The sequence below is a fragment of the Camponotus floridanus genome, unplaced genomic scaffold (genome assembly GCF_003227725.1).
Source record: "Camponotus floridanus strain SB8 unplaced genomic scaffold, Cflo_v7.5 scaffold6, whole genome shotgun sequence".
Taxonomy (NCBI): domain Eukaryota; kingdom Metazoa; phylum Arthropoda; class Insecta; order Hymenoptera; family Formicidae; genus Camponotus; species Camponotus floridanus.
Window position 1 is genome coordinate 55321 of NW_020229769.1, and position 11714 is coordinate 67034.

Consider the following 11714-nt stretch of genomic DNA (forward strand, 5'->3'; position numbering starts at 1 on the left):
TTAAATAACAAATTATAAAAAATTCAAGATTTTATACTATTATATTGTATCATTGAAAACGTTAAAATATCGTAATATATGTGATGTAATACATATATTACATCTCCAATTGAACATAATCTTTTTGTTTCATTCATTCATTCAGATATGATAACAATCGCAATTTATAGTAAAAATAATAAATGTTTATGTGACATTTATATAGAATTTACTTTACTGCATAAAAAAAATTGATATTGATTGTCAAACTTTTACGAGTTGACCTCTCTCTCTCTCTTTCTCTCTCGCTTTCTCCTTCCCTCTTCTTTTCCCTTCCTTTGCTCTCCTTTTTTTTCTGAATTGAATCTTACGTATAATCGTCACTATATAAAAAATATATTTGTATAACAAATATATTTTTAAATGTATATAATATTACATGATGACGCTTCTCGATTAACATGTCTTGTAATCATATACAAAATACCTTTTAATCTTCCTTTTAAGTAACTGGCATGCGTATATAAGTAAATAATATAATTAAGTAAAAATATAAAAGTCCAAAAAAAAACTAATCATGAATGAATAATAATTACATATGCATAATTTAAAAAAACTAATTCTTATTTAATGTGACATCATATGTATTATTGTGTACATCTAGTCGATCACAAAGAATCTAAGTTTCCAAAGATTTGAAGAAATCGCACGTATCAGGGGGCATCTGAAAACCTTTAATTATTCACGGATGCTCGCGTATGCGTATGTATATGTACATTCGTAAAAACTATATACATACATACATACATACATACATACATACATACATATATATATATATATATATATATATATATATATATATGTGTATATGTATGTATGTGTGTGTATGAAATATAAATAAAAGAAAAGAAAAGAAAAATTCACCAAGTATAATAATAATCTAATCTGTCTTCTTCCCATTGTTCAACAAAATAGTAATATGTATATATATATAGAACTATTTATACAAATTAGAAAATAATTTTCGTGTGTGTGTGTGTGCTCATCTTATTAAATTACTATTTGTTAGTGTAAGGAATTAAATATTATTTTTCGAGCTTTCTCTCTGTGAATGATCGCCATAGCGAGAAAGTGTCCCTGCAACGAAACGATTCTTCTAGAATTGTCTCTTGTGTAATATAACATAAAATCTTATTGATAATTAGAAGTGTATTACATATATGTACTTATGGTATAATTTATTTATCTCTTTCTCTCTTTCTTTTTCTTCTTCTCATGCACACACATACATACTTTTAACATATTTCATATTTGCAATTATATATTTCAAACATTACTCATACAATGCAACAGCATTGAATCAAGGTAAGTTTACGTCCATTGTAATTACACACATATACACATACACATACACATACACACAAACACAAAGTAAACTCGTACACAACCGCGTTTTCTATTTCTTACAGATATACGTTGCAATAATGACTTTGACAGAACCGTTCTTCTTGTGTATACAAAGTGTCTTAATCTGCATCCAGTTTTCGCATCATTCTCGCGTGTGTCTATGTTATTCCTTCGTTTTGTTTTTATGATTACACATATGTTTCGTTCAATTATGCATCTGCGGCTGCGGATTATAACGACGGTTTGTCAAACATTATTACATCATTTTATTTTAATCTTGTAAATTCGCTATTCTATTTTCTTTCTTCTGGCTCATATAAAAATAACATGCAATGCGAAGCTATCCAACATTGCTTTGTACATTCGCCCGTGCTCCAATGAAACAAAGTTGAACTTAACGAATCTAAAGAGAGTGTGTTCTCATTGCAGAATTATGACGATTATTATCGGGACGCGAGAAGCTATTAATATAACTTAATGGTAGAATGTGAGTGCGTGATTGCCAACGTGTCGACCGATAAAGATAAGATACAGTTATTACTTATTTATTAAAAATTCAATCGATCCTTCTTAATGTCAATAATTATTGCAAATATATCTTATAATTAAATAAAAAACTGTATTAAAAAATTCAATTCCATTTATAATAGAAATATACTATTTGTAATTAGCTATCATCCCAAGCTATCATCCCAGCTCTCTTTCCCAAGTTTGTAATGAAAGAAGATCTCGACTAATACTAACGATCCTAATTATAATAACAGAAATAGCATAATGCACGTAATAATATGAAATTAATAGGATTCAATTTTTAATCAATACTAGTTTAGCACAGTATTAGTCACAGTATAATTTGTTTACATGTTGTTTTGTGTATTATATAAATAAAGTATACTATTAAAGTAGTATACATTAAATAAAATATACTATTTCCATTATTATTCATCAATCAAAGTACTCATATTAGGAATAACAAAGAAAGCTATTTGGCTCAAATTATTATAGATTTACAGTTTCAATAAGGATATTTTCCATGTTATTCCGTTTATATGTGCTTAAAATATGATTACATGCATTCTCATAATAAAAGAACATTATAGATTATTTTCACAAAATTAGATCTGTCAATTTTGGTTGCATTTTTCTACATTTTTTCTATTTTCTTTCATCTTCTTTCATTCATGATTGTTTTACTTTAATTAAACACAATAAGAGTGTAAGATCGTGCAGCTAAAAAGAAATTTGCATCGTTTAAAATATTACAATAGATGCAATAATTCGCGATTTTTATCAACTGGGAATTATTTTTAGATTAATCTCATTTACACGTTATCGCACAATTAGGAAAAAATGCGTAGTTTCTTTTAATATTATGTCACACTCTCACTTTGTCTCTTGCAATCAAAAGACAAGCTGAAATATCGATATATACATTGTACGAGTATAAAGTAGGTTAAATAGACTAATTCATACATTATAGAATAATACATTAAGCTACAAGCAGTTTTGATCATTTCCACATATGATCTTTATATAGACAAAAACAACTATTAGTTGTGTTATTAGAATGCGAATCGAGGGAAGGTGATATATTTCGTTTATATGATTAATGATACCTTATATACATTTTATCATGGGCACTGCAAATTTGTATTCAATAACAATTATTTAAAGTAAAAACAAGAAAAATACGTGGAGTTTTGTGCTTAACTAATCCCTCAATTTGTGTTACTTGAACTAGAGAAAAATTCGAAAGAAATATCCCAACTTTCGATTAAATAAACAAGAGCAGTTATGTGCATTGTGGGCTCTGTTACATGTAACATTTAACATATATATCTCGCTTCGTAATCGAGCCGATAAAAATTGCACTGTTATCATTCTATATAAATAATCTCAACAAACTTTTATAAAAATCAATAAAGAAACAATGATCGAAACTAACCACAACCCGAACGGGCGTAGCTCGAATTCAATGCTGTTCAGCACTACAAGAATCACTCGCCCATTTCACGTCATTATTTTGGCCGTCAACATCAGCGTCCGCTCCTTCCGACAAATCATCATCGGCACCTGAATAGAAAAAAAATAGAAATTAAATATTAAGTAATCATTATTAAATAATTATTAAAGTAATATTAAGTAATAATAATTAAATTATTTTAATAATTAAAATATTGTTTAAATAATTAATAATAGATTATCAGGATATATATACTCAAATCTTGTAAATAAATTCCCTGATTCTATGATTTTCTAAGCATTTTTGTTCAAAATTTCAAATAGAATTTAAAAAAATATTTTTAGACAACATACAATTTTAAAATAAATTTATTTAAGATATATGTGTTTTAACATAATTAAAATATATTTCAATATATTTTAAACCTAAAAAACTTCATATTTCTTATAAATATATTTTAAAATAACTATTTATGTATTAAATAAAATACAGATTCTAAAGTACTAAAATTTGATATCGGCTAGATAATCATAAAATTTGGACAACGTATATAAAAACATATCTAAACTCTTAAAATATTATAAATTATCAAGAAATGTTTGTGTGTTTATTTAAATATAAAAAAATGTTTAATATATAAAAGATAAAATAATAAACTAATACAAGATGTTTGTTAAAAATTATCGATTTTCATCTGAATTCCAATAAAAAATTTCATAAAAATTCTCTGATTTTTCATGGAAGAAACAAAAATCCTTGAGAATACGAAAATATCGAAGTATATATCCTGTATGTGTGTGTGATTATATACATAAAATTTTATCAGAGCATAAGTTTAAAAATAAATGAGATTTGATTATTTCTCTAACATAACGCAAAAAACAAAAAAATTATGAAACTTACATGTTTCTTCCTCTTCATCCTCTTCTTCTTCTTCTAAAGAAGAATCGCTGTCGCTATCTGTGCTCTCAGAATTTGCCGAAAAAGAACACTGATCATAATCTTCAGGTTCGGAATAGACCTCTGCACCAGGAAAGATGTATCTACCTGGCGCCAATTGGTAATACGAGTTTTCTGTAAAGCATTGCAAATTAATATTTGTATTTCACTTATTCAAAATGTCTAATTATTTGTAAGAATAACATACCTGGTAACCTGATGGCGAGGCTCTCTCGAATTTTTGGTTGCCAGCAATGCCTTTCTAAACTTCTGTTCTTCAATTCGGCAATATCGAATTTCTCTTCTGTGCTATCGATACTATTACAGCTGTCACCCATGCCAGAATCCAACATAGAATCTACTGACACTTGCCTAGGCTTTGGTGTCAATTTGTCTGACTCGGCAGCATTTGTCATTACAGTATTGTCATAGTTGTTTGATTTTTCACAATTGTCTAGCGATTTATATGATAAGGTATTTTCGTTTATAATAGCTTCTGAAGAAAGAGATAATGTTACTGATACCACCTGACATTCTTCTGTGAAATTCTCTCTCGACATTGATGCAACATGAAATCTATTTTCTAATGAAGTCATTGCAGATTCAACATTTATTTTTGTCGATGATACGGAACTTTTCGATTCACATGTGCTATCAAAATTCATTCTTTTGGAACTGTTCTCTACACTAGTATCACCTGATCGTCTCTTTGGACTCTCTCCAAAAAGATTTAAACTTTCCTCTGCATTTTTGATACATTGACCAGTATGGAAAGATGGCATGCAAACATTGATGTTTTCCATATGATGTGATATTGCATTTGTAGTCTTCAATAGATTATTTTGATTTTCAGTCGAAGTTATGTTTTGTGACTTGAAATCAATTTCTGTACTATCTCGTGATATTTCAGTGTTGCTCGTTGTATCTTGATTCTGTTCCCACATATCAGACAAATGACGTAATGACAGAAGTTGTGAAGCTTCCTTCAAGATTTTATCATACCAACAGACCTCTTTATAAACATCACCCAACCTGTCATAACACCAATAGATGGATTTTAATTATCATAATTAAAATTAATCATAACATTGAATATTAATTAAATAAAAATTTATTATATATGAATATTTACAGTAATATTTGTGTAAAATACATAAAGTTTTAATCTATTGTATAAAAAGTTAATCAACATTGTGAAATATATTTTGCACAGAGGATGTTTATTCAAAATTTATAAAAAAGAATTCCCTGATTTTTCAGATATTCTTTTATATCTTATTTCTGTTAAAGAGAATATTTTAAAGATTTTGTGACACAATTTTTAAAAATAAGAATTTTTATTGTGATTTCTTTTTACTTATACAAAGAAAAAAAATACAAGTTACTTTAACATCTTAAATTTTCGTAAATATATTAAATAAAAGTTGAATAACTTTATAGATAAACAGTTTTCACTTATTATAACAATTATAACAATTATAACATTATAACAATTTTATTTTTTATTTCTAAAAATTACAATAAAAAGTATGTATTGCATATTCAATATTTTGTTAAAATATTGAATATAAGCAAAGACAGATATATGTTTATAATATATTTTAAATATATAATTCATAATTGCATAATTGTTTGTTTATATCGATTGCTTATAAGATAAAAGCAAAATTATCAAAAAGAGAATTTTGAAAAACATCCTCAAATTTCAATAAAATTCCATGATTTTTCAGGTACAAAACTCTATAGTTCTTTCATATAAAAGATAGATTATAAACTTCTTACTTACAAATGGCATATTTGATTTATAATAATGTCACCATCGCCTAATAGCTCAATATCGAATTTGAGATGTGGCAATGGTTCTCGGTTAATGAGAATCTGTGGTACATGTGATGGAATGGACGACGGAATTAGAGCTACCGGCCGAACCTTCAAGGACGAACCAATTACGATTAGAAGATCACAATCATCCTTGTCTTTGGCCATCGCATCATGAAAAGCATCTGGGAGTCCTTCACCGAAGAAAACGATATCTGGCTTCATTATACCTTGCGATACCAAGTCTGAAAGTTTTAAGAACGAGATAGATTTAATTAATTGAATATAATAATTACATATTCTTTTTACTTAACGAATAATTCTCTCAAATGTCAAAAAAAAATTTTTTTTTGCTCAATCGTAACACACAATACTGTCAAATTGAGGAAATGGTAAACGACAAAAACCGTTGCTCTAAATAGCCACGAAACACGGCACTCACGTAAGTAAGTGCAATCTTAGAAGTTTACCTTTATGTGCTTATTAACAAGCGAAGCTTTATTCGCAGTTACGATTGATGTACCGACTTATGTGTTGGATCAGTAACTTCATTTTAGTTTGAGACGTAGAAGAGTAGATTACGTTCTCTCATTGGCCATCGACTCGCGACATTATAGCAAAGGCTTAAATAACGGAAAACTATCACTAAAGATAGCTAACTCTCCATATCATATTGAAATTGATAAGCCGTTACGAAAGACTGCAAATAAATAACTATCAGCAAGAATTATACAAAAACAAATTTCTCTATTTACCTCTGTAATTCTCGCTGCAGTTAATTTCGGATAGAGAAGGCAACGCGTTGATGCGGCATTTCGGGCACGTAGGTATCCTTTGTGCGAAGATATCTTCTCTAACATCATCTGCTTTCACTTGGTATTTACATTTTGTACACGATGCAGTGGCAAAAGAGCCTTTAATAGAAAATATTAAATAAGTATAAAACTATATAATATAGACTTACAAATTGAGCTTTTTTGACAATTTATTTAAATTTGCTCGAAATTAACTATAATTAATGTTTCATTATCTATTTTCATTATCTATTTTCATCTTAAAATCTTGGAAAAAAGCCTTTCCAAATTCTTATATGAAAATCTCTATCCCCAATTATAAAATATTATTTTTTTTAAATGAATAAAATCTCTAAGTTTATATAAAAATTAATACAAAAAACATTTCATTGTGAAATATCACTCAAATACTCTTTATTCAGGAGATTCAAAACTCTTTATATAATAAACAAATAGTAATTGTACCTACCATGGCATTCAATTACATTTTTAATACCAGCCACTTGTTCCAAAGTATCAATATTTTGTGAATAGTTCCTCAAAAGTTTTTTCTGCTTCTCTAACATTTTGATGAACCTGTGACATGGGCTGGGTTTAAATTGTCCTGGATAGATTTCGCATGCAAATTTGTAAAATGGCCTGGGATCTTGACTAAAATAATTAATGTCAAACATGGCCTGAAAACAAACCAGAGGACAAAACATTATATATGAATCTAATAAAGAAATGGCTAAAGAGCAATTAGGCAAAGAGCTAAAGAGCAATTAGGCAAAGAAATCACAAGCGTTGATGTACTATGCATAAAAAAATTTTTTAAAACAAACATATATGAATTTCTTTCAACTTTAATATATATACACATATATATGTATATACACATAATCTCGAAATATTTAAAATATTAATAGTAATTAGATATTTTTAATTTAAACAGCTATAAAACTGAGATGTAAAATTTTAATACCTGTGGGTCTGGTAAGTCTGGAAAATCCTGTGCTAATCTCGAATAAATACCATCTTTACTTCTAAAATCAGGAATGCCACAACTGACACTAACACCTGCACCAGTCAAGACTATAATTTTCTTGCTATTGCGAATTAATCGCACCGCATCCGATAAGGTATTTATATGTCTAAGCTTTTGCCGTCTTGGAGGTTCTGACATCATATTGATTATAATCTGAAATTCATATCATTCACTGTTATATTTAATTACATTTTTTTTTACAAAATCTTGTAATTCTCTGATTTATCAAATATTTATATTTAAAATTCTAAGTGAAGAGAATATTCTAAAGATTTTCTAGAGTAACTAAAATAAATAAATTTCTTTATTATATTTTTTAATGCTTTTTATATGAAGAAGAAATACATTTGAGTTTTAAATACTAAATTTGCAAAAGTTAAATTTTTCACTTGCATAACATTTTAATTTTTTTATTGCTAAAAATTACTTAATAAAAAGAATATATACTATATGTATATTTAATATTTTGTTAAACATATAAACATAGATAGATATAATTAATAAGACTTATAACATATTTTTTAAACACTTAATTCACTACGGCTTATCGATAGTTTGCTTATAAGAGCAAACAATTGCAATATAAGAGCAAAATTATTAAAGAGAGAATTTTTTTAAATATTCTCTGAATCTCCTGAATAAAATTCCATAAAAATTCCCTGACTTTTCTAAGTACAAAAAAAATCGCTAGGAATTTCAGGTTTGTCTCAGTTTGTGTCATATTTTTTCAGGAATTGATCTTATTGTACAACTATAAAATATATTAGATACCTTCCATAATGTAAAATCATCAACTTGCTCAGGAATCAATGTGGAATCCATGAGAAGATGATGTAAGAGGTCCCTTGGATCTGCACCTGTCAACATCTGCTTCTGAATCCATGAAGAAGCATTTCTCCATTGGTGACTGACTTCTGCATCTCCAGAAAGATCAGACAAACCTGATAAATCTGATAAATTTGAGACAGTAGAGGACATCTCGTCTTTCTCGTCTGTAGTATCGATTCTGAAATATTACATTAAATAACATGTAATTAAAAAGAATTAATTTTTCACTAGATGTGTGTTATATATGTACAAATGACCAAGTGATACAAATTCACCCAAATTCGGTTTCAAGTTATTAATAGATTTGAGATGTAATCTATCATCTAGTATAATTAAATTAAAGTCGTTTCTTTTCAAAGTCAGTTAAACCTAGTTTACATAGTTAAATCACTTACATGTTTATTTGTCAAAGCAAATATAAGATCTTTCTTTCTCAAGCTTTTATTTTTCTGACTTGTATCATTTGGTATCTAAAAGCCACTTATAAAAAAATCTTATAATTATTCTATACATGTGTGTACAATATTTGTAAATTTTAAATTACAATATTACATTTAAAATATTACATTAATTATTTTCTTTTTTTATAATAAAAGTATTTAATTACTCAAAAGTAAAATTATTAAACTTTATGTTAAAATTTGCTACTAATCAAATTCATTGGATTTGTATAAATTAATATCAGATGACAGATGCAATTACAAGTGTGCATACAAGTTCTTTGAAAATTTATTGTTGTAACTAACTATATTATTAGTCAAATTTGATTACTTAGAATTAACTAAATAATTTGTAATTTTAAAACTTCCGTATTAGACTGTTTTCGAATATATTTTATTTTTATAATTTTTTTATTTTATTTTTATAATATATTATTAAAATATATGATTATATGAGATATTTTTTCTATGTATATATTGTATGTGCTTAAATTATGTATATATAATATATATAGATATATAAATATTTTTCATCAAAAAATTATTTGGAAATAGAACTTACGTGCAACCAGTACCATTACTAGCGGAATCAATTCTAGATGATGGTGATTTCAGATTTGTAATTGCAGGAGATATGGATATAGATTTAGATTCATCACTCAGTTCATTAAATCCACTGTCTGCACCAAGTATTTCTGTATAATATAAAAAAAACATAAAATATAAAAATACGTTATAGTATATTAAACTAATTTATATTAAAAAACTTATAATAAACATAAATATAAAATATGATGTTATCAACTTAGACCAACTAATTTCTCCATGTGTTATTATATTTTTTTCTTTATTAATTTTTTAACTTATATTTCAAAACTTACTTCTACATATTTATTTTGACATGAAAAAATATATATCAAATATAGTAAAATTTTAAAAATAATTATATATTTCTCACTGTTTCTCATTATCAATACAATCATGTAATTAATAATAAAATTGTACGCAAATTTAAAAAATTAATTTTTTAATAATAAGTATATATTCATAAACTGTGATTTTAATAGATTTAAGCTTTTAATTTAAATATTGCATTTTAAAAATTAAAATATTTAATTTTTCAATTTAAAAATTCGTTTCTTAAGTTATAGTAATATATAAAAATATATTTAAAAATTGTAATAAAAAAAAATTTAGAATTTTAATTTCTAAATTTAAAATATGCAATTTAAAAAATTTAAATTTTACATTTAAAAATTAATTTCTTTTAATATAGTAATATAAAAGTATATTTAAAAAATACAATTTAAAAAATTAATTTCTTACTTTCATATTTCGCGCCAAGTGATATTTAAACAAATATCCGGATCGTAATATCCGGATTCAACAAAATGGCAGAAGCATATCGCATATAATCTAGGAAGATACAGAAAATTTATTCTTCCTTCGAAGCTTAAAGAGCTTGGAATGGAAATTTTATTCCATATCAAATGCGATAAATACTGCTAAAAAAATTTAACAAATTAACGAGAAAACTAGCATTATGGAAAAAAAAGCGAGAGAAGCCGAAGGTACAAAAGGTACAGCTAGAAGAAACGAACATACGAATGCCATCTGTGAACGCTTTAATGAGGACGCGATGACCAGACGCGTAGCCAGTTGTGAGTACGATCGATTTTATCGATTGACTCGCGCTCTTCGAAAAGGCGAGAATAAGGCATCTCGATATTTCGAAAAAAAAAGAAAGAAAAAAAAACGCGAGATCGTAGGCCCACGACGGGAAATCGTTACGATCGTGAAAACGCATCGGCTATAAAATTACGACGCAATTAAACGTGACTGTCATGGCGGCCGGATGATGCGATCGAAGGTCCGAGAACGTAATGGCGAGACGAAAAGCGTTCAATGGCTGCCATCTTGCGCGTTAGAGGAACCCGTGAATTTCGCGATAATCGGGATCAATCGCGTATTATTCGTTCGGCGAGTCTTTCGATACCTTCGAGCTCATCGTGCGGGCTGTCACACGGTGTCTCGGCGAGCCGGGGCTCCTCCAGGGTCGTGACGGCCTTCACCTCGTGCTCGCCGCCATCGATCCTACGACGTTTCACTGGGGACGAATACTCCAGCAGCTCCGAACTCGACGCCATTTTCGACAGCAATGCCGAGCAATGCGGCGAATAATGTCGTGTACTCTGGCTGACAGTTCATTCCGCCAGAGGTCGCCCCGGTCCCCCCGGCTTTCCCTTTCTCCCCACGGTTTCTTCCTACCTATATTTCGTACGCTTTTTATATGCTTCACATATAATCGTAAGATTTTCATATATATAAGAGGCGTCTTCTACTCCCTGGAAAAATATGGAGAATCCCAAATTCTTAGAAGTTTCTTTTGTATCAGGAAAAATTGAAAAGTTTTCATGGAATTTTAATCAATTCCAGAATTTAAATAAAATTCTGTCTTTAATAATTATGCTTTCATATTATAATCAGTTGGCAATGCACTGATACATTAAATTGAA

At 27.9% G+C, this 11714-nt stretch overlaps 1 protein-coding gene across 1 annotated transcript; it reads right to left on the reverse strand.

Annotated features, from left to right (window-relative positions):
* Positions 1–1559: 1559 nt before the first annotated feature.
* On the reverse strand, positions 1560–11376 carry LOC105247797 (NAD-dependent protein deacetylase sirtuin-1). Its single transcript, XM_025412998.1, has 10 exons — positions 11195–11376; positions 9761–9893; positions 8702–8936; positions 7868–8083; positions 7373–7580; positions 6865–7023; positions 6078–6354; positions 4500–5323; positions 4256–4426; positions 1560–3462 (listed from the first exon to the last, which is right to left on the reverse strand). Exons 1-10 carry the CDS (start codon positions 11343–11345, stop codon positions 3362–3364), a joined length of 2475 nt encoding a protein of 824 aa, XP_025268783.1. The 5' UTR covers positions 11346–11376; the 3' UTR covers positions 1560–3361.
* Positions 11377–11714: the final 338 nt, after the last annotated feature.